At 36.2% G+C, this 24,322-nt stretch overlaps 1 protein-coding gene and 1 long non-coding RNA gene across 3 annotated transcripts in view; one reads left to right on the top strand and one right to left on the bottom strand.

Annotated features, from left to right (window-relative positions):
* The window catches only part of LOC106895637, a 190,344-nt gene that overhangs the window by 6,384 nt on the left and 159,638 nt on the right, over window positions 1-24,322 (top strand). The gene's annotated exons all lie outside the window — the stretch shown is intronic.
* KLHL4 (kelch like family member 4) overlaps window positions 1-24,322 on the bottom strand; it is an 89,839-nt gene that overhangs the window by 41,940 nt on the left and 23,577 nt on the right. The window contains exon 2 of one of the 2 annotated variants that reach the window (XM_014955165.1): window positions 3,164-3,578. In XM_014955165.1, coding sequence (XP_014810651.1) covers window positions 3,164-3,201 — 38 coding nt within the window. In that variant the 5' untranslated portion in view covers window positions 3,202-3,578. Of the gene's footprint in view, window positions 1-3,163; window positions 4,001-24,322 lie in introns of those variants that run through there. The other variant, XM_014955164.1, reaches the window with a different exon arrangement.

Raw genomic sequence — 24,322 nt, 5'->3', positions numbered from 1 at the left:
AAGGCTTTTACTTTTCATTTGCATGGCCATATTCTGTGGCTTTAGCCTTATGACCAGCCCAGGAATACCACAGTATTTTATAGTGGCAAATACAGTGTACAAATAAACAAAATAACTCAGAATCTATTCAGGTTTTAGCTAGTTTCTTTCTTTTCCACCTGTGAAAAGGTCCCAGTCCTCCTTCAAGGAGTAGCTTGGTGAGAATCAGACTAGGTCAATGAAATGTGTATCTTCCACTCCTAGGCTTTTTTGAAAACTATAGATGAAACTTCCATAAGGATCTTATAACAGGCCCAGCATTTTAGATGCTTCTAGGAGAGCGTTTGATATCTTTTGAGTATGTTCCCTTAGCAACACTGTATTAGACAGCCTCCAGGCATGCTGGCAGGCTCTACTTAACCTTCTGCCAATAAGCAATTTATTTATCTGTGATGCACTGAGCATTTATTGGTTGGTCACATCTTAACTGACTACTGTTACTACAAAACTAATGAGTATTCATCATTTAAGCTCTCATTTACTTTGCCTGTCTTTTGTCATGGGATATCCTTCAGAAGCAAGCCTGTAGGTCAGAAGGGATTCTTTAGGCGCTATTTAAGTTGGGTACAGGAGTACCCAAAAAAAGATTGAAGAAAGCAGAAATATGTGTATTGATGATAGTATATTCAAAATGGAATGACTGTTTGGAACTTTCTTAATCACCTTTTCTCCTCAATAAGTCTTATTTCATCAACCCCCAGGGTGCTGTGTTTGTACCACTGAAAGCATTAAGTCCTGAGGTTTCTAGAGAGAGGCATCTCAAGTTTTTCTGAAGAAACTGAGAATATTGTTTTCATGGTTTTGGTAGGAAGCATTAAGCTTCTAGTAGAAATGTCTTTCTTAGTCTGCTCAAGAGTGAGGTTTTGGCCTGATTTTCTATGTTTCCACTATTTTCAATGTCTATGGGACATGTAGCAGGGTCCTGCTTTTAGAGTCCAGCTAAAAATGGGTAGAGGTAAAGTCATTGGATTACAGAAAACCACTTTGAAGATACAATTCCTTGTATGGAATAAAAGGCAAATTTGTATGAGATTATCTTTGGTGTCCTCAGGTATGAATATGAAAGAGCATATGGCGTCAATAATTGTATGGTTCATTATGAAGTGACTTTATAGTGTAAGGAGATGGAGTCATGGTATCCTGCAAACGTCTGATTTTTCAGATGTGTTAACTACTAGCAGCAGATCCCACTGATTACACTTGATTATGACTATTTGGAACTTATATACAGATATAAGGCTGTTGCTTTTTATTTCTCCTTCTCAGTATTTCATTTCTACCCAATCTATTAGCATATTAATTTGTGTGTGGCCTGTGCTGGATGCTATAAGGGAAGAGAACAATGATTAATGATTTCTGTTGGTACATATTTAAGAAATTTGAGCTATTTTAAGGCATTTTTAATCATCTATTTTATTTCCTTGGAATAGGACTTTATTTATAGAGAAACTCACAGTCATGAATCAGTTTCTAAACACTTTCTTACAAATTCAGCCTTTTAAGATATATGTTAAGGTAAGTTTTAACTTACAAAATGCATAAGAACTGTTTACTGGTAACTTTACAGAAAATACACTTATTTGATTATAACAATACTTAGTAAGATATATATATATTCCCAAAACTTTTCTAAAAGCTGCAAATTAAAACAGCTCAAGAGAAGAACTTATATTTGGATGACTATGAGAGCAAAAAACTTCATGAGGTCTTAGGAGAAAGTTTATATATACTTGGATAAAGTATCATATCTTATTTTAGAAGACACTGCCTTATTACCTTCCAAACTGAATTCAGTATGCTTTTTTTACCACCTTCTACACCTGATATAGAATCTTATTTTGATTACTGAGTGTTCCTTTTTTTCTTCAAATTAAATTGACTTTCTCTGTGAGGTGTGCCTACATTTTGGGGGGTTTGTTTCAGTAAATTTATACTGTCATTCAAAACAAGTTATACTAAGAATGTGCTTACAAATGAGTACACTAGTAACCATACAGAGATACCACATTCCTACCTCAATGAATTTATTTGGTAATGATTTTATGTAATACATATTGACTACTTAGGACTGTTTTCAAAGTGGTATTTTGGAATGCCTTTTTTTCTGTCCAGTCTGCAAATGTTCTCTATACCAGATGTACAACTTGAAAATTAGTAACTGCTAAAAATACACAAACTGTCAGCTTTGTTTTTACCGAGAGAAACTGTAACTTCAAGTAAGATAGATTTATATTTAAATGCAATGGAAGTAACCTAAATCATTCCCAAGGACTGATGGCAATTTCATCAAGTGGTGCAAATAATGACATTATAAATGCATAATTTGTGTCCAAGGTGGGGTAAAGGTGGGGTAAAATTGTTGCAGTATAGGCTAATAACAATGACATCAATTTTGAAAAAAAAAAAATCCTAAACTAAAGGGCATGATTAATCAAATAACTTGTATTAATATTTTCTTCTCTTTATTAACATCTTAAAAATAGCTCTCCCTTTGTGCTTACACCTTTAAGGTCTCATAGCCATAATGTTTTTTCACCTGACCTTGCAGAAATTATTTTTTATTATACTAAACAAGCTGTGAAAGTAATGTGATTTCAAATAAACCTTTAAAAAAATCAAGTAATGAAGCTTCCTCTCCACGTAGTGCAAGGTTAATTATGCTTGTCTAGAAGGCAGTAAAAAAAAGCAGTGAGATATTTGATGGCAATCACACAGACTGTGCACCTCCAGCAGTTCCCATTTGTCAAAGTTGCACCCATTGATAAAGTCAGAATGAGGACAATATTTCAGAAGGCTTATTTTTTCATTGCACTTAAGCATAATAAATCAAGACAAAAAATGAATATGCTGTAAACTGTAATAGAGAAAATTTGAAAAACTGGCAGATTTGATTTTTATAGAATAGTTATGAAATTATGTCTCTTAAGCAAAAATCAAAATTTCATGACAATGTTCCTGTTCATTTTTTTTAATGTGAATGTGTTCCTATTCATTTGAGTGTGGGTGTGCACATATAGAAAGTGAGACTAATGCAGTAAGGAACTCTGGTTAAAAACAAAGACAGTTTCAGGGAATAACTTGTACAGAAGTATGGCTTTCTAAGTGCAGACTTTAAAACTCCTACCTCTCTGCAGATTCATCTGAATTTCCTTCTGTGATCATCTGCAACTCCTGTGTGATTTTACTTGAATCTTCTTTGACACAGTTTTCTTCTGTGCTTGTTTTGGGAATATCCTCATTTGATCGAAGCTGTTCTATGAGATTTTGTTGATGCCAGGTTTGAATCGATCGGTGGTGCACCGGGGTCGGACCTGGCACGGGTGCCAGTATATTGTGGTGGACAGGACTGCTGTTTTTCTTCAGCCCATTTCTGTCCCGAGAGTGGTTCTTCAACCTGTTCTGAACCGGTGTCCCTCTGTGCTCATATCCTTCCTGCTGATGGCAGCCCCCCGTGCCTGTGGAGCCTTGCGAGGGGTGACTGAACCACCTCCAGCGGAGCCTCAGGATCTGCTTCACATCAAACTCTTTCTTTCCAGAGACTGACATTTTTTTCAGGAAAAAAAAAAAAAAAAAGAGAAAAGCCTTTCTTTTAGAAAGGAAATGGTTTCTTTGTTATCTCTTGTGTTTCAACTCCTCTTCTTAAGAAAAGACAACAAAAGAACAAATACCGGTAGCTCTCTCCCTCTCTCTTCTGATTAATATACTGCAAGCTCTTCCAGCCGATGCTAAGCTGCTGCTAACTGTATAGGTGGGAATCCATACTGACAGGATGATGAGGTCAGACCTTAAACAAGTAAATCAGCTTAGCACAGGAAAGCAGCAACCATAACACTACCCAGCTGCTAGGCTTACACACTCACAGCACTATCGCACAGCTCGCTAATATATAACCTTGCCTCACATGATCCTGAGGGATCCTAAGCTGCAACTTAAGATGCAGGAAAGCACATACAAATAAAGTGACCAGACTTTCTATCTCACGAGGTTTTCTATCGAGCCTGCTATAAGGAATGCTGCATTTCACAGAGGATTTTTATACAGAGAATTCTTTTATAGTCTCCTTACGCAGATTTTTGGTGACGATTCACTGTGAAACTATCCTGCAGTTCATGTGGTTCCTTAAGGGGGTTGCATTTGTTTATCTTGCTGTGTAAAATTCCTACAAATGGCCTCAGTGTGGTAGCACTTACCTAAAGGAAAGAGGCAGCATTTGAATATATTGTGCAGAACCGAGTGTATTTTCTCACCTACAGATAGATTTCTCGATATAATTACAGGGGAATGAGAACAGAGGGAGGGAGCTCAAAAAAATCAGAGATGTGCTCCCTGAATGACTGTATCTGTGGAAAACACACTGTTTCCTGGCTAAGTGCCTGTGTAAACACCCTTTGCCATCCTGCTCTTCATTTCTCACGGATGGTGAAATGAGTGTGATTTTTTGAAGAAAACACCTTTCTTTTGATAGCGTGCACTACAACATGTTTTCAGCAAATTTAATAGATGATATATATTCATTTCCATCCATTCTTTAATAGGCAGGACTGTGAGAACTGTTCCCGATGTGTTTTGAAGTAATGTACACAGAGTGTTTCCACATGGAAATTGAAAATAATTAAATGGACTGGATTTTTTTCTTATGATATATTTGCCTCAGTTTTCTCCTGATGATCTATATAACTGTAAGCACTGTGCAGAAATAAAAAAAAAGATGTAACACAGAGTCAGTAAAACAGGATTCAGAACCAAAAAGATGGTACCCTTCTCCAATCCATCATCTTGTATCTTCGCTTCAGCCGTTCCCATGTTAAATTCCTTTTTCTCTGTCTTGTGTTTTTTTCTTTTTCTTCTAAAATCTACTGATGAGACCCTTCAAACAGTAAAATCTGGTTTGTTTGTTTTTTTCTTTGTTGGCTGCATATACTACAAACAGAGAAATGTGAAATAGAGATTTGAAAAGAAAAAGCAAAATGAGAAGATAGGACTAAGGAATCATCAGCCTTTATGCTGGGCTGTCAAGCTCCTATCCTATTCATGGTATTCAAGCAAATGGTATGCAGTATCGTGGACTGTTTGCATGTGAGATCAATTACAGGACAAGTGTAGAACAGTAAAATAGTTGAAGAATATTATATTATTTGGATACATACAGGGAAAGAAAAGACTGTACAAAAGAAAACCTATGAGAAAGAGTTGACCATCAAAGGCTGGAAGGAAGAAGTTAAGGAAAGAGGATATTTGAGAGACCTAGCCAATGCATCTTTGTTGCTATATAGAATATTGAAGTTGAGCTATTGCAATAAAATGTACAATAACATGTGATTTTGATAGTAAGGTAAGTGTCCATGACAGACAGAACAAGAAAAATTTGGTTGCAGATAAGAATCTTTTCTTATATGAAAAAAATAAACTATTTGTGGGAGCTAAACCACAAGCCCCAGCAAGCCTTACTGCAGTGCTTTGGCATAACTGCCCCCATCACTGACCCCAGTCCTCTGCTAGGGGTTACTGTTCTGGCAGCAGTCGTCAGGACTCGCGTTCGCTTGGGCTGCGTCAGTTAAAAGTCCCGACTGAACATCCAGCAAAGGCTGACTCAGGCTCCGACACCAGGCGCTGGGTCTCAGCAGCTCTGGGGCAAGAACCATTCTGCTCACCCCTGTTTCCCAGCCCTGTGATTTACACAGCAGCAAAGACTGCCACGTTGTCACATCCGGGCTTCCCAAATTGGTGCAGCTCCCCTATAAAATTAATGCTATTTAACAATGCTTCATTAAGACAAATTGTGTTCTGTAATATTTACTTGAGAATGAAATGAAAGAAGGATTTCTGGGTTACAATATCAGGCTGTAAGTGTTCTTAAAGGAACATATTTTTAAAAGACTTCATTTTATGTGTTACGGGAATGGGTAGAAACTAGAAAACTTGTTCAGCTTCTAAGAAGATATATTAAGAAGAAGGTATATAAAGGCCTGTTTGTGAGTTTAATAGAGGGTTTCAATTAAAGCTTGTTGAGAATATAAACTAATAAGGAAACCGCTCCCAAACTTCAGGGACTTTTAAAGAATTTATATGGAGTGAGAGACACTATTTTATATCCAGAATTCAGTGTAAGATGTTTTCTCATTTCAATTATAACAATCTGAAATTTTCTGGAGACACAAATGTTTAATGTATTTTTTCTTGCATTACAACCGTATAATGTTTAATTCAATGTTTCTTAACTTTTCAGTTTCAGCCTACACACCTATGGTTGTTATTCTATTAAATTTCATAATAGTAATGAGACTTAGTGGTATCCATGTATATTCCTCAGCATTGCCTACATGGCAATGTGAGATGTATTTAGGGAGGGAGTCTCTATATACCAAGTTATTAAAATAATTTATGATAAAATCTTGTAGAGGTGGACAGAGAACATGTTAATCAGGTCATTGAGCTATCTCAGCAGCTCTGTCAGTTCCACTTAGCAACAGCTCTGATACATTTAATCCATATTTTCCCACTATCTCACAAAGCTTCTGTTGGTTTCCTTTCCTTAAATGCCTTTTGCAGAAGTCATCCTTTAGTCCTAGATATCATCAAAAGCATATTCCTGCAATTTTACTTGGACTTACAGGACTTCTGTTTGTGAATTACTCTGTTTCCTACTAACTCAGCACATGTTTTAGCAGATGTAAAGTCGATCTAGCTAAAATTTAATAGTAAAACTGGACTTTTGCTGAAGAGACTGTCTTGCTCAAAAAGTCAGCTTGTGTCAGCACAGACTATGTTTCAGGTAGGGCATAAGTGGATTATTTTTCACACAGCTTGTTACCATTCTGGCTAAAATATCGATGTGCTATAGTAGGACAGTATAAGTAATTTGATAATGCAAAACTTCAGGCCTGAAATTATTAGCAGCAGGTATGTGGCATAAAGCTGCACCATGTTTATACGCCACATACCTACTTTTAATCATTTAGATCTGTCTTCTGGTGAGAAAACTAAGTTCCCTGAAAACTGAATGTAATGTGAGTGTTTACTTCTTGCTGATTTCTTTATACATCTCTAGCATATTTTTAGGTCTATCTCTTTCTGGGTACAAACTTCTAAACGTGAAAAGATATAAAATTTTTCTGCTATTAGTATTCCTAATTTAATACGTTTTGTCTCATTTAGATAAATATTCAACATAGTAACATAGGTTTTTTTCCCTCATGAATGGAAATCCCCAAAGAACAGGATTTTCTATGGCCACAGCAAGTCTATCCAGGGCCACCAAGAGGGTCAGGCAGCTGGAGCATATGATGGATGAGGGGAGGCTGCTGGAATATGATCTGTTCAACCTTATGAAGAAAAGGTTCAGGGACATCTTACTGCTGCCTTTAGGTACCTAATGGGAGAGGACAGAAAAGACAGAGCCAGACTATTTTAGAGGTGCCCCGTGATAGGACTAGAGGGAAATTTTGGAACACAGAAAAATCTGGTTAGATATAAGAAAAACTTTCTCCCCATGAGGGTGATCAAACAAATGGGAAGAGGTTGCTAAGAGAAGTTGTGACATCTTTTTCAGAGAAAGTCAGATCCCAAATGGACTTGTTCTCGTGTAACTGCTGTAACTAGACTTGCTCTGAGCAGGTGGTAAGAATAGATGAGCTCCAGAGGGGGCTTCCAATCTATTATTCTGTGACTTTGTGACATGCCAGGAAGTATTTGAGATATTCATCTAATGACTATAGTAGAGCAAAGGAAAATTAATGCCGTTGTCAATTATGAAAAAGAGATATGTTTCTAGAAATCGGTTTGGTAGCTAAGTATTACTGCCTTCAATTGTGGGGGATTTCTAATTGTTCATCCCACAGGAGGCTTGCTAGTAGTTTGGGGAAAAAGAAGTCCCTATTCTCTGAAAATCCTCCATTTCACTCAATACTATAAGCTTTTGAGGAGGATCTTTGATCAGGTTAGGAAATCGCACTAAGTATGATGGTAGACTGGCATCTAGCAGGAAATTGAGCATCATTTTAAAAGGTTTGTATAAGAATGCTGAATGTCCAGATAATTTGACAGGTCTGTGTAAATAGGTGTTTATAATAATTTTAAGATTACAAGTTGAAATATCTAATATGACATTCAAATTAGCAAATTATAAAATTACTTTTGTCATAAACTACTTATAAGAAAAAATTCAGAATTTTCTTTCTATCACAAACTGCATTTAAAATAGGGTTCTAAAATGATTTCTAGCTTCAGCTGCCTCCCATGTTCATCTGCTAGCAAAACACTTTTTTTAAAAAGAGGTTTCTAAGGCACTTCAAAATGTCTGGATTTTCTAGTTAATAACTTATTCATTACTTTTTTTGAGAATTTAAGCAAGTGAAATATATTCGTGCAGTTATGTAATGTTTATTGTGCTCTCAAAAGAGACATAGCAAATGATTCCTTATCCTTTTTCTGTTTGCCCTGAGCTGGTAATACACTGCATGAAGGAAAAGCCTATTAGAAAATTCTCTTTCTGTTCCCGCAAGCCTACCAAAGAATAATCAAAAGGAATCATCTAACTTTCTTGTAGAATAATTCAAGGAAGATACCATCTATGGATTCTTAAGCCAGGAGTATTGCAAGGACTAGGTTACTAGCAAAAGCTAATGAAGTAGATCTTTCCTGGATGTGGGGTAGACCAGAAAAAAAAGACTCTTTTAATTAGATAAAAGTCAAGGATAGCTTTGGACCAGAAGTCTTCAATGACAAGCTTTCAGGCCCAAATAGGAAAAATCTGCATCTGCTGAATGAGACAATCAAAAATGCAAGCTAAGCACAGAAGGTTAGGAATGTTTTCTCATATTTTTCAAGATATTTGATATCTGTTCTGACATTACTTTGTTTAGAAAGTCAAGTTAATAACAAGCTCATATCAACACTGATGCAGTGCTTGCATCTGGGGAAATGATTATAATAAGATCTACATATATACAGATTGTTGCTGTATGTAAAAAAGCTGTCGCTGTGTCCCCAAACACTGTATTCTACGGGGTCATCACAGCTGTATACTCAACCTGTGTACTGCATATGAGGCCAGATAAAGATAACAAGAAGTTGAATATTTTTATTGCACTGTTTTGAAAATAGTGCTTTGAGAGAACTCCCATTAGTCCATCCTTTGTAAAAGAGAGATTCCAGGAAACATCTGCATAGCACAGGACCAGCAATAACAGAAGTCAATGGTAAATGGAAAGGAACATGACAAAAACAAAACCAAATAGCTATATTTAAAATCTGCAGGGAAGTTCAACTTTGTTTTAAAAGAAAACTTTGAATCCCAGCAATTGCAAATCAATTTAAGACAATCAGTTGCTTTTGATAGTTCCTACTAAAGGAGGCAGTAGAGATGATCCACTTCAGGGAAGGTGTTGACACATTTAAACGCAATTGCTTCCTCAAATAACTGGAAACTGTACTACAGATTGCAACCCACCTACAAAGCTGTATGCCAAAATGGGAAAAAAATCACAGCATTTCTACAAGATCCAAGGAAAAAGAATGTGAGAAGTAAGGCTGGTATAAGTAAGCCTGATTAAGATCTTGCTAAACAGGAAGAACATTGTCATCCTCAAAATGAAGCCAGAATATTATAATGGAATAAGAAATAGCAAATACCCACTTTACAGGCAACTCAAGTAAGCTCCAACACATGAATTGAAAAGAAACTCCTGTCACAGGTAAGATATGAAAAATGGAAAAAATATGGACAGATGCAAAGAAGTACAAAAATGTTGCACATTGATTTTTATAATATTTGTAAAATTTGAGATGTTTTTTATTGGTTTTTCAGACCATTGTCCTCAAGAAAAGCCAATTGTTACATCAATTATTTCATTATCTACTGGTAAAATCAAGGACCACAATACAACATTGTAAAATGGAAGAGATAGAAAAACTTAATAATAATGAAATTAGCATAGAGCATGGAATTTAGCCTTTTCTCATATTTGGTCTTTTGCTGTATACAAAAATATTAAGTCGGTTGCCCAAGTCAACATGTATTTTTAACCCACCAAAATCTATCTATTATTTGCTGCCAAGGACTGAGAAAACAAGAGAGAAAAGACAATTTCCAACAGACTTGAATAATGAACAAAGGTGTCAAAGAGTTAGAGACAGGATTTTCCAGAATTATTACTCATTCTGGTTGCCTTATTTGAGAGATCTGAGAAACAGAAAGATAGCACTTTCCAAAGCACATTTGTTTAAGTGGGATTGTGTTGAACAGTTAAATATACCATTCAGTTTAGAAAATTTTGTCTAACTTTATCTTTTCCCTTAAGGTTTGCTATGGACCAGATGACCTCCGGAGGTCCCTTCCAACCTTACCTGCGATTCTGTGATTCTTACCCCGTCTAACACTAACAAGAAAAATGGTACTGGAAACGTGCTGCCAGTTTGCAGCATCAGTTTTCTCATTCTGCTGGTATGTCTGTGGTGCAGCTGCAACGCAGCCCTCCTGCAAACTCCCTCCCCTTCTGCTGAAGCAGCGGCTGTTGTACATCTCTGCCAGCTGGTAGGAGAGTTTGGAACGCGGTATGCTGGGGGCGGTTTTAGCTCCTTCCCTGGCTGCTCATGAAGACTGCAGACTGTCTTGATATAGCACTTGTATAAACTCATGGAATTTTTATGAAGAGGAATTAGATGCAACTACTACTCTCATAGAAAATCTGCCCTTTATGAAGAGTGACACTCCTGGCTATCAAGAAGGATTAGCAAAGCCAGAAAAAGGCAATCTGTAATTTTGCTTTGTAGAGTAGAAAGCTAATAGGTGCATTTTGACTTTATAAGAGCCCATTTCTAAGAAAACATTTTTCCAGTTGGGCTAAACAAGCATCTTTTTTTCCTTAAAATAAGTTTAAAAAAACCTTAAATATACTCAAGATGTAAGAACTCCTTATGAAATTTCCAGGGTGAAATTTCAAACTTAATATTGATTTTATCTTGAGAGATTAAATTACATTTCTAGGAAATGTTTTGTTCTGCATGTCTCAGAAACAAGTGTTTTACTGTATGGCTTCATAAAAATTCCTATTGCTCTTTTTTCAATTTTTATTAATTAAGTACAAACAAAATTTCACAGTCTGCAGAGATACTAGCCTGAATTTAATTATTTAGGGCTATTGTTTTTCTGGCTGGCTAGGTCTTTGCTTTTCAGTTCTGCCAGGTATTCAAATAAATTATATTATTATATTGATCTTCGTTGAAGGGAGATAGGATGTAGAGCTCTCTATGATCTATAATTGGAAAAATATTCAAAACATAAAAATTATCTTCATTGCAAAAATCAAAACAATTGAATACAGACCTAAAAATTGTATTTATAATAGAAAAATCTTAAACTGGATTTCAACAAAGAAAGAGAAGACATGAGGGGGAAAAGATTTTTTTACTATCAGTTTCCTACTGTCATTAAGTATAGTCATTTACCAACTGAGAACACAGCATACAAAGACATTATGGCGTATGTGCTGTTACTAATCAGTGGAAAACTTGGATATATATATGACATGCACAATTTTTGGCTTTAAAATCAACAACATACTAATCAGTCACTTCATAGACAGTCAATGTAAACTATATAGATTAAAACTAATGTTCCCAATGGTACTGTGTTCTAATCAAGCTCCTAAATTAAAAAACTAATGGGATCTTGACAATCAAGCTTTGTTATTAGCATAAAGCTATTAGTAGTCACTGTGTCATACACTGTGATGTAATCATATAGCTACTGCAAATAATGTAAGGATAATCCCTCAAGTAAGTGGGGAGGTAGTAAAAATAATCCAAGTCCAGTCAGGAGTGATACAGTCCGTCTTCATTTTGGTCAGAGGGTTCAATAAAGTTATTCTATGTTATTCTAATATAATCAATGTCATATGTGTAGACGATCATAAATATATCACATGCAGAATTCTAAATCCTTCCTCCCAAAAGATTTCAAGCAAGTAGCTTAATTCATTTGAATCTCTCATTACCTGTTTGAGCATAACTTCTAGCGTTAGTCTGCTAGTAATAAGCTGCCTTCTGTAAGAACTCAGTGTCTTGAAAGTTCGTGTTAAAGCTACAGCAGACTTAATATTCCTGATTACAAACATTACCACAAGTTTGACCTGCTTAGTGTAGTTTGTATAGGCTGTCTTGTTGCCCCTACTGACCTATAAAATAAACTGAATAAAACCAATCCTTCCTGCTACTTAGTAGTTAATAAGAACCTATCGAAGAAATGTGTTGACATCATTAAAATCTCCATGTAACATGCCACAACTTTGTAGTGTGAGAGGACAGAAAGCTTTTGGTTTCAGTATAACTGATTTAATATTTTATGTGTTGTTTTCTGGAAACTGCACAAAGTACTTGGAAAAATGCCTTGTGTTTCAGAAATGCAGGAAACATCTCCTTTCCAAAATTACCTCCAAGTAGCACACAAATGTCACACATCCTAGATACAAGTGCAAAGTTGAATCCTAATGTATCTACTGTCAAGTCCGAAAGAGTCTGTGGGGTTTTGAGTTTTTTTTATTTTATTTGGAGGTTGGTTTGTTTGCTTATTCTTGAAGTATCCTACTAGTTCAGGTACTCCAGAACAAATATTCATTCTTCTCTCACTGGCCCTTAATTATCTTCTGCGAGAGTATTTTCTGTAGAGTTTGAAGTAAGGTAAGCCTTTCTATCGTGAAAAGACAGATCTGAACAGATGATTGGCAAGATGCGTGCATGAATGAACTTGTTAGTCCCATATTGTAATAATCTCAAACACTAGGTAAAAAAAAAATATACTAACCAAGCAATTTGAAATTTAGTACATATTTTGTGAAATACAAACTGTTGCATGTTTTAATTCCATTTTACTGACAGATGTCATTTTCCTTTTTGATAGTAATTTTTCCTATTTGCAAAAGCAGTTATTACAAATAGAAATCTAAGAAAATGCAGACTTAGATGCCATCAATTTCACTCTACACTGCTTCCTATTTGAATTGACATGTAACTTTTTCTTTTACTAATAATCAATCAAAAGGGGAAATTACCTACACAGCATCGTGACAATACAGTGTTGAGAGCTATGGAGTTATTCAAAACAACACTATTTATAGTTTTAATGTAAATTTATAATAGGCTGTATCATAGAAATGCATATCCTTACCTTTTTCTGTTATAGCATCATGGAATGATTGAGGTTGGAAGGGACCTCAGGAGCTCTCTAGCCCAACCTCCTGATCAGCGCAGGGCCAGGTATGAGGTCAGAGCAGGTTACTTAAGGTTTTATCTACTTTCATCTTGAAAATCTCTAGGACATCAGAACATTTTTGGCAAGCCTGTTCCAATGTTTGACTGTTTTAATAGGGAAAAAGTATTTCTCACAACCGATCTGAACCTCCTGTTTTAATTTATGCCCACTGCCTGATGTCTTTCCTCCTCCTGCCATGCTCTGTGAAAAGCTGAGCTCAGCCTAGTTGATGACCTTCTTGTAGGCACTTGGGAGGCTGCTGAAACTGGTGGAACAACCCCTGTTCCCTCAGCCTTTACTCTTTGGGCAAGTGCTACAGCCCCCAGCCATCTTGGTTATGGTCCGTGGAACTCACTTCAGTTTATCAATATCTTTCTTGTGCTGTTGGGGTGGGGACTGTACAAACTTGGCAGTATTCTGTAGGTGGTCTAATGAGTCCTGAGTAAAAGATGAGTACTACTTACCCAAGAGGTAGTAGAACGGTAGATGCAACTTTTAATTGCATTTATTACATGTTACAACTGTATCAAAATAAGCATTGATTCTTAGCATATGATAACATATATTCCGTAACTGTAAAAGGATTATGATAGTTAGTTCATGTAGAAAATACTTGAATGTTCTGCTTATTCACTAATAATACCAACCCTTATTTATCCACCAATTATTATCATTGGATATTAAAGAGTATGGAAAGGATCTGGCATACCCTCAACAAAATCTAGTGTTTAGATTTGACACTTGTCAGTATAGGTCTGTATCATATGCCATCTTAAGGCCTTGACAGAATAAGGACTTATGCCCAAGGTCAGTCTTCTCTGGTAAGTTTTTGAATGTGCCTCTTGTTCATTGTAAAGTAATATATGCTGCCTTTAATTTCAAGAGAGGGAGGCCCTTGAGGCAGTTGTATTTCTGTGCATTGTAGAATGTAATGATTCTTAGATATATTTCATTTTTAAACCCACAAATGTCTTCTGAGGCTCATGAAAGGCTCTGCATGTGTCAATAAAAAATCCTTATAACGTGTGGCCAGGCATCTCCTCCAAATCATTGACATCAGAGGTTAGAGACCTCTTCAATTATTCATGGAAAAATGACCTGCCTTGGGGCAGGTGTTTGAGAGGTTTGAGGCAGTCACTTCAAGTCTTTCTCCTTAATGAATTATCTAACTTCCAGTACACATACTGATCCCAACACAGACATACACATGCACACAAGCTCGCTTGTTCTACCTACAAGTGTGGAAACAGGCACTCTGCTATACCATCTGGTTTACCTCTAAGGTTAACACAGGGAAGCATGCAATTTTTTTTACAAGTAAGGCAAGTAAGTTTGAAGCTGTTACTGTTGGATTTCTGTAACATAATAATCCATCAACCTTTTTTCTACCTTCAAGTTTCCCTCCCAGTTGTCATCAGTTTTCTACCAATTTTCCCACGTTTGATCTCTCGTTTGGGATGCCATAAACATCCATGGGACAGAATACTTTTAAAAATCATGTGATTATAAGCATCACACTCAAAGCTCATCTGAAAAAGTGCTGTAAACTATCCTTGTCAGCAAACTGTCTTCTAGCATCCTACCACCATCCTTTTGGTCATGTCACCTGTACAAAAAGCCATACAGATCCACATCACAGTATTATTGTCATTCAGCCTGTTAGCTGCCAAGACACCTTGAGGCTGCAGCTTCATTCTGTGATGCTAGCCTACAATATAAACCACAAAAACACACTTAAACCATTCAAGTCCTGTCCTTCTCATGCAAAAAACTTTGGTTCTGTCATGTTTGCAGTCTTTAGAATAGGCAGTCTTTAGAATAGACAGGCTCAGCATCCATGTTTTGGAGTGTAAGAAATTTTTTATAAATATTTTCATATTTTCTGGGTTAAAAACAGATGTACTTATGTGTACAGCATCATAAGATGAAAACTGGAGAACTGATATTAAAACATAGTATGATTTATCTTAATATATATATTTATTAATAATAATGAAGGTACTAAAGAACATAGTGATCAAATTTGCAAGTGATGGCGAATTTCAGGGAGAGAGGAATAACATGAAACCTCCAGAAAGCACAGATTACCAAATATAACATACAATCTTCTGAGGCAAAGCCTATTAATGACAGAGTCCCAAAGGAAGAGAGAAATACGGCTTGCTGAAAGAGAAACAGAGGAACAGAACCCAACACATTAAATCTGATTATTTAGCATAAAATGGTTGAAAAATCCAGTTACAAACTAGGGCAGGAGTATGATGGAGAATAGCATCTTTTCTTTTAGTGTAGATTATGCTGTCTTAATTTTTTTCCAAACTTCATCAGTAGTCTAAATTGAGCCCATCCCTTATGTCTCAATCTTGAACATGAATTTTGCTGTGACTTGTGCTATCACGAACAGCAATGATGTGAGAGGATTTTCGGTGGGTATAACAATCAGATTTTCTGTATTAAAGGCCGTAGACAAGCAGTCCCTAAGACAAAAACTTTAATTCCATTTTAAATTTCCAGCAGGAATTTCTGGTGCCTCAGTGGTAATGCCAGGTAGCAACATTTCCTGAAAGGTCCATTGATGAACTGTAGAAATAGATGCAGAACAGCAATACCCATCATTGATGGGTGTATGTGCATTGATGAGACTTGGCAATGGAAGGTAGCCCTTTTCTCTTTGATTAAGGGAAATCTTTGCAGGTGTATACATTAACAATAGAAATTCTTGAGATAGCAAAGAAAGCACTGTTGTAATAAATTAAATCTTATTGCAAATACACTACCAGAGAGCTCTTCTGGAAGAAATTAAGCCTAGAAAGCCTCCTGAAATTCTGCTGAAATAAATTTGTAATATCTAATTAATATAGTTTAGCATATGTCACAAACAATAGAGAGATGCTCTTGGTTGATTATGTCAATTTAAAAGGATGTTTACATCAAATAATTTTGAGGTCTCAATTTTAACATCAAGGGTCATAAGGTACTTTTACTTTGCTTTAGAACACATTTTAAGGTGCTTGGTACAGCTGGAGTGACAGTGTTTGGTATTTTGGATTACTGATTTTCCTAAATTAAGTTACTGATACCTCTTATTAGTGAGTAGGTGATGGTTTTACACTTTTTTGATACAGTGAACATTTAGGAATACTAGATGCTATAACCATTTTAGTGTAAAATACAATGGATTTTAAAGAACGAAGTCTGTCATTGTGATGTTAATGTGGAATTAATGATCACAGGAAAAAATACACCTACCAAATTCCACTGCTTTAAAATACAAGATTGAGCTAACCATTGAAACATACAGAAAAGGCTTTGATACGTGATTGCCTCTTAACCATGGTTAGCGGTTGATTTTTTTCATAATTTCATTTCATGTTAATGAAAATGTTATAGGAGAAACCAGTGGGAGAAGAAAAGCTATTTGCCTCTCCTTACTTAATAACACCTCCTTGCTGATCCATTTAGGTATTTTTTCCCTCTGAAATTGCTTTCTGTGTGCTGGAACACAGCTCATTGCTTTTCTGCCTGATACAGTCTAATCATTCTGGCTTGCAGACCTCTCACGTAATAACAAGTACATGCCACAGAAAAGGCACATTATTGTATTATTAGGACATATAGTCCTCTTGCAAAATAACACGTTTTATACTCTTAACAGAAACAGTACAGAAATTCTAAAAATCAGTTGAGTGATTCATATCATTTATGTATTAGGAACTTTAATCACATTCTTTTCACAAACTTGTTAAAGTCCAAGAAGCTTTACTACAAAGGTGAAGATTAATCTGCCTGGTTTTTTATACCAGTATAAGAATTACTTTCTTTCTGCAACAACTTCCAAAATTACAATTGCATTTTCAGTGGAGAATTCTTTAACTTAACATCTTATATTTGTCAATATTTTGATTAACACTGCCCTAAACTTTTTACACAACTGTTATTATTTTTTCAGTTTTCTTTTAATTTCTAGGGTTTAGATGTAATTATATGCTTATAATACATCTATAGGAAGCATTAAATGTTGACGAAACTTGTTAATTCTACCTTTTTTTCTTTTAATGCCAGGAGTATCAATTAAGGCCTAGTGAAGGAAACTTTAAAAAAGCAAAAGAAAAAATACAGCTAATAATCAAATTGATGACCTGAGTGCATTTTAAATTCTTAAAATCAATACTTAACTGAGGTGAATAGAAGATCTTTTGCGTTTCTGGAAGTGAAGTTCAACTCATGTAAGTCTCATTCTTACAATAGTTTACATCTGAAAATGGAGACAAATTCACAGAGACTTCTAATTTACATTTGTGATTGTAAATGTATATACTCTCTATTGGTTAATTTACATTAATGTAAGCTCCAAGCCGCTGAGTGGACAAAGGTAGGGCTGGGCAGCAGGGGCTGGCAGAGGCCTCTGCTGCATTGTCTGCTCCTTTCGGCCTGTTAGAGAGGGCCGGGGCGGCTGAGGAAGCCCTGCCTGCCCGGCTGGGCCTGGGGTGGCCTGCGGGGACAGGCCCCGGCGTGGCTCAGCGGGGAGGGGAAGGCCCTGATGGCGCCCGGCAAGGGGTGAGCTCTGTGGGGAGCCTGGGAGAGGCGACAAGAAAGGGAAACTTGGTGGAAAGGGTGAAAGGGCTAATACTGGGGTTTTTTCAGTCCCTGAAATATCTGCACTAGCTGGAGCACAAAGCGGGACAGGAGGGAAGGCCCTGCTGTGCAGGAACCCTGCAGAGAAGGGGAGGTGGCTCTTCAGCATTCAGGTCAGTGTGGGCTTCTCTGACAGGAGTTGTTGGCGGGGGGGACACTTCAAAAGGATTGTCGGCTCTTCACCATTAAGAGCATTCCCTATTAGGAGCCCAAACGTGGTAGAAACATAGCAACCCTGTTAGGTTTTTGTGCTTCATTGCTGCAGGTGTGTAACAGCCTTGCTCCCCCACCACAGGGAGCAAGGAAAAGAGGCTTCTCCAACCCTGGAAAAACATTTATCTATACCAAACATCACGCATTGCCAGCATGTAGTTAACTCATTGAGCTAGATGCACAAATCAGCTTTTGCAAAACTGAGAGCTAAATTGCAAAAAACCTGCATCCTTAACTATACATGTTAGTAGAAGCTCTGTGAAGGCTTTATTGTGGGGGATTGCCTCCTGAAAACCAAACTACAAGCTCATTGCCTGGCTGTATTTGAGTAGCAAAAAGAAGTATATATTTAGTAAAAATACAGTGTTTGAATTTTCAGCATGTAGGAACTAATAGTTTTACTTGGTGCTACTATGATATTTAAAGCTTTACTTTGTGTCACTTTTCATAGTGGTTCACAAAACTGTTAGGAGACATTATTCACACATGAGGCTGATATACAGAAGTTAACTATAAAGAGGAATAAGGCAAAACTAATAGGTATGTCCTACTCTTTACAAAATTTAATTAGTGTTCATCAACTGCTGCTGATACTCAGCCCAGCCCAGGTTTTGTGAATTAGCACTTAACACCCATGGAGATCTTTGCAGTGCAGAACACATCCCAGCTGAGTCTCTCAGAAGGAGGGAGGTGGGTTTGAATGACAGAATTCTGAGACTTTTCAAATCATTGGCACCTGAAGCCATCACCATTCAAACAGGCTCTGCCTAGTGGGAATGAGATACATTAGAAATTCTGCATGGGCCTTCCCAGGGGAGCTGTGAGACACAGATTTGGAACCTTTTCAGCCCAAGGATTAAAATACATGCTTGGAAAAAAAGAAATACCAGATTCTTTGTTGAAGCCTGTTTAAATTACTCTGTCAGCAGTGTGAAATGGTGTCAAATGGATCAGAGCTGCAATATTAATCTTTAATGAGATAACCTGAAATGGGGAGATCTCAGACACCTAGTCCAGGTCAGTGCAAAATTGTCCTTACGCTATATTCTCTTTAGAAAGATTTAAAGTAATTGAAGTAGATTATCCATTTCCCTGTAAAAGAGACACCATTGAAGTAACATTTTCTATCAGCAGGCTAGGTTTCTTTAACTGCAAACTAAACTTTTTTCTTTTTTTGGTGCACAATTTTTCTGACATTCCTATAAAGAATTCAGTGCTGAATTCCATAGCATGATTAAAGCCTGTCCTTACTTTATTTTTTTTTTAGTTCAAGGCAGATTTAATTTATTCTTTATTTACTCTATCATCCTGATTTTCCTCAAAGCCAATTTTGATATTTTTTTCCTATATTATTTAACTCTAGGCTGAACTCACATTTCCTAGCTTTTCAGTTTAAGAGAGGAATAGGAACACAACTATGTGGAAATTCCTGTGCTGTGTTATGCAATTCATACAGTTACATTAATAGCCTAACTAATATAAATAGTTCCATTTTGCATTTGATACAGTCTCCTGAATTGCTTGTTTTTAAAGCAAATAAATGTAATATAAAAATTTGAAAAAAAACTCCTTAGTCAGGAAATTATATGGTCCACCAGTATAGTCATTAAGTTTGGTCTATTCTTTTTCCATCCTGTCAAAAACCTATTAGGTTTCAGTGAGTTCTCCACAACCCATAAATCTTGCCAGACATCTCTTATTTCTTAATTACATAGCATGGACCGTCAGTTTGCAGATGTTGTACAGTAATTTAAAATGTCAGGGATACAGGATGATTATTTGTGTTGCTGAAGCTATGCTTCAAACAAAAGACAAAACCATAAGTTTCAGACTTGCTTTCTTGGCTAGTTTATGGTACAGTTCTCATTACTTAACTCCAATTGTGAAAATATTTTTGTGTTTGAAGAAATAAGCTTACCATGTGGTCAACAACTATAACCTATATTTCATTCTGTTTTATCAGCTATAAAAGTAAAGGTATTCCTTTACTTCCATAGTAATCCTTCCACATTTCCTGTTATTTTGAAGTATTTCATTTAGATTTCAGTTTCTCATTTGTTTTCTTGTACAGGTACAATATCAGGTCTGTGAGTTTGTGGAGCTACTGATAAGAAATAATTCAATTCCTAATAAGCAAAGGCAATCTCCCTAAAAAATTGGGATTTTTATGACAAAAATTTCACAATATTGGTCTAAAAGTTACAATGATAATATGTAATGGCTATTTTTTCAGTGTCATCAATCTAAGGCTCTAAGAACCTTTTTTCATGATCTCGTAGAAGAGTAATATGCTATTGTCTTTACAATATATAAATTACCTTTATGCTCTTTTTGACTCTTCTCATATTAAAGCAGGGACCAGAGAGCAGATCACCTCAGTAATTAATTTGGCCTGACCATTGGCTGTGTCCATATATGTGTATCATCCAGGAAAGGAGTACTTTGGGACAGAAAACATACTGACTGTACCAAAAAATGTCCAAGCGTCCGTATTCCCAATCCACATTTACATGCCAAAGCAAATCCTTCTCCATTCTGTTTCACTGGGTAACCAATACCTAGCAACAATACATGGAAGTACGTTTTCTTCCCTGCATGGAAGAAAATCTCAAAAGAAAGTAATGCAGTATTTCTGTCTCATCAGTATAGTTTGATGATGGCATTGGGTTGGGCGACTTCAGTGTAAGGTTTCTTTGGGCAGAGTGTAGTTGATTTACTAGCGAACAGTGCAATGGACCGTAACAGATTAGTGCAAGTGTTAAGCTACTTAAACTTTACTCTTAAAATAAGGTACTCAAATAATTTTACATAGCTTTTCTTTGACTAGTGTATATTTGCCTAATACAATTTTGTATTTCAGAAAAACTTGTGGCAAATAAATTCATCTGGATAAATATCTCCCCTTATTAAAAACACAAATTCAGTCATTCTTTAGTCAAATGGAAGAATCTCATGCAAGCTTGTCAGGCTGTGTCTGTGCTTTTGTAGATCGCTGATGACAACAGGAAACATGATTCTGTAAACACTCTGATTTAAAGTCAGTCTGAACTGTGATTGAGCAGAAGCTCAAAAGTTTTGTGTGTTTTCATCAACTATTCAAATGATTCAGGTAGATAACTGACTACATTAAGGATAGATCTAGTGGTTCTGAGATGTATTTTCTCTGTTTTATGATCCAACAAGGACCATGAAAGTACAGTAGGTACTGTTTCATACTTGTATTTAAAAAAAATAAATCTGCTTTCTTGTTAAACTTGTAACATAGCATTTCCAAAGTTAGAAGATACTTGTTTTATTTGGCAGTGTACAGTACTAATATACTGTAATTTATGTGTACATTTGTGTGTATTTGTAAGCATACAAGAAAAAAATCATTGCTATACAATGCCAGCAAGACACTGGCTGCTGATTACATCAGTAACGAGAGAATTATCTAAAATGCTGCAACTTTTGTTCTGTTAGAGAATAGGGTAGGGTTTACTTTGCTTTGAAAGTCTGTGAATGAAACAGCTCAAACTTCTACTGATCTGTTTTCTGGAATTAATTTTTAAAATGGCATGATAAAATGGCATTTTTGCTTGAACTCCAGCATCTGTTCAGGGTGGTTTTAAGTAATTTCTTCTCTCATCTGAATCTATAAAGCTCATACATGCTCAAAAACTTGCAGGAACCAGTGAAACTTGTGGACACCACTATGTTGTTAGAATTTATGAGTATGAGTACTTAAGATTTTTACTAAGGTATTAAAAGACAGGAAAATTTCTTAAGACGCACATTATTTCCTCTGCAGTAGTTTTAAAAAGTCGTCTTTTGTATTGCTTGTGTGTCTGGAACATTATCCTTGAACTTTCCTCTAAAGATTCAAATTGTTGCCATAATCTGTTAACAATAAACACATTTGCAGATGTGCAGACATGTAATTATAGGAAGTACAAATAAGACCCCTGTGTAAAGCACAGCACAACAGAGAATAAGGGAGGTTTATGACTTAAGTAGTTTAAAAGATTGTTTGTATCTTATGAAGGAGATTGTTTGCTTTCAGAAAATACAATAAATAAATAAATAAAATAACTTAGTGCAGAAAGAGATGAGACAAAGCAATTATTCTGCTTTCAGGCAATGCTATTTGTATAAAAAACCACCTAGAATAAGATATTTCCCCAAGATACATTAAAAATATTTTGTGAGGCAATTGGATTTATATTTTATGCATGAATCAGCCAGAGCTGTTGTGCTTTATGATTTTTGTTCCCATTACATTGGAGGTCTTGGTGTTCTAAAACTTTTGGAGAAAGCTTTATATACCACAACATGAAAATGTTAAAGGAAACTTCCTCATGCTTTGTAAGATTTCACCATTCATTTTGTGACTAAATTGAATTTATTTGTAGTCCATTATATGACTTTGGTATAGGGATGTTACCCGGAAACAAACACTCCGGTGATTCAGAACCATCCATGTTCTGAAAGAGAAAAAATAGGCAAGAGCTAATGCTGGCTCCAGAATCTGCATATTTTTACTTTTGAGAAACCTTCTGAATGAAGCAGAGCACGCTTTTTGCAGACTTGTCATCACGTTCACTTTGGTTTGTGCTCCACTTTTCAGGGAACACAGACTGCCTCCTTTACTTAGCACAGCTAAGGCATGATACTGGTCTGTGCTGGAGGATTCTCTAACTGCTGAGCAGTGCAAAGGTGCTACACAGGCATTTCATTTCTAGCATGAAAAAACAAGACGTGCAAGGCAGACCGTGTCTATTGAAATTCTGGTCTGCTGATGCCTTGCCAGTTGATGTAGGGATTATTGCATTTGCTTGACAGTGAACGGTTTGAGAAAATCCGTAGGCATATCCATCACTGAGAGGGATTTTGAAGATGATGAAGATCTTTCTTATCTGAAGTGCCAGTGATTGTTAAACTGCATCTCTTATTTTTAGCTGATTCCAAGTGTGGGCCCTTTTTGAAGACCAAGTGGAAAGAGACTGACATTCTTAAGAAAAAAAAACCCTTGTGTAGTGTGTCTCCTGTCATTCTTTCTCTGTGTAGTGTTTTTGAATTATGGCAGATTTGGGGTTTGGGGGGGATTTTTTTGTGGGTTTTTTTTCATTGCAATGCAGTTTAAATATATATTATCTGTTTGAGAATTTAGAGCTGGGAGATGAAAACCCAAATTCAAATGTTTTAACAGTTGAAATAATGCTAGAATTGTGCCATCGCTGCAGTTTGTGACTGACATGCAAGCCCTATTATAAATTTAACTCATTACTGCCTTACCTTCTGCATGAATAAAAGCCATTTGACAGGTCTAGGGTTTTTTCACACTCCCCTAAATTCCATCAAATTAAGGCAACCGTTTCTACTGCTTTTTCAGAACTTGCAGGAAACTGAAAAATTAATTACGTGGAAATTTTTAGTTTGAGTTGTGCTAAGGCTCACAGGTGACCGCGCAGGGCAATAAAGAAAGATGCTTTTACATGCCAGAGTTTAAGAACTGCCTTTTACTCTGCTACTAGACTAAGAAATGGCATTAATATGTTCTACATGCTTGACTATAAGTATATAAATATTGCATGCTTGGTTTTAAGTCAGGCAAATTCATAGTGGAAATATAGCACTTAAATATAAGAGAAGGCAATACTGTTGTGAGAAGAAGTGGAGTAATAGCACTGGAAGTAAATGACCAAGAAAAGACTGCCTTCTTTTATGTGGGATGGATGTTTTTGAGAGGAATATGGTTGTGTGTTTGCTTCTTTTAATAAGAGCTTAGAGATTTTTTGGAAAAGACCTTGGTTTGAGATCAGCTTTTAAACGAGCTCCAAAATTTGGCAGAGGCAGAAATGTTGCCATGGCAACCATTATCTAACACTGTATTACTGAACCTCCTGCCAGTTCATCCACAGTTGAATGCTGAAGGCAACCTTAGAGGGTATTATATGTTCTGTCCTGAAAGAGTTCAGCAGGCCCTACTGAAATAGACTGTGACTTGAGAATATGAACAGCTATGTAGGGGGAAAAAAAAGGAGGAAAATAAAAAGTTTTCCCTTCGTAAAGGTGAATGAATACACTCTATCTTGATAGTGAGTTTTCATCATCTTGGTTAAACTATTGGGTGTCTTTTAGTGAGTGGAGGCAGTTCACAGACATTTTAAATTAGAAGGATGATTACGCATTTTGTTCTAGAATAGCCTC

This window comes from Calidris pugnax, unplaced genomic scaffold (assembly GCF_001431845.1).
Source record: "Calidris pugnax isolate Ruff unplaced genomic scaffold, ASM143184v1 scaffold38, whole genome shotgun sequence".
In the NCBI taxonomy this organism is placed as follows: domain Eukaryota; kingdom Metazoa; phylum Chordata; class Aves; order Charadriiformes; family Scolopacidae; genus Calidris; species Calidris pugnax.
The sequence above is the reverse complement of the archived record's forward strand: the minus strand, read 5'-3'. Positions and strand labels throughout refer to the sequence as shown.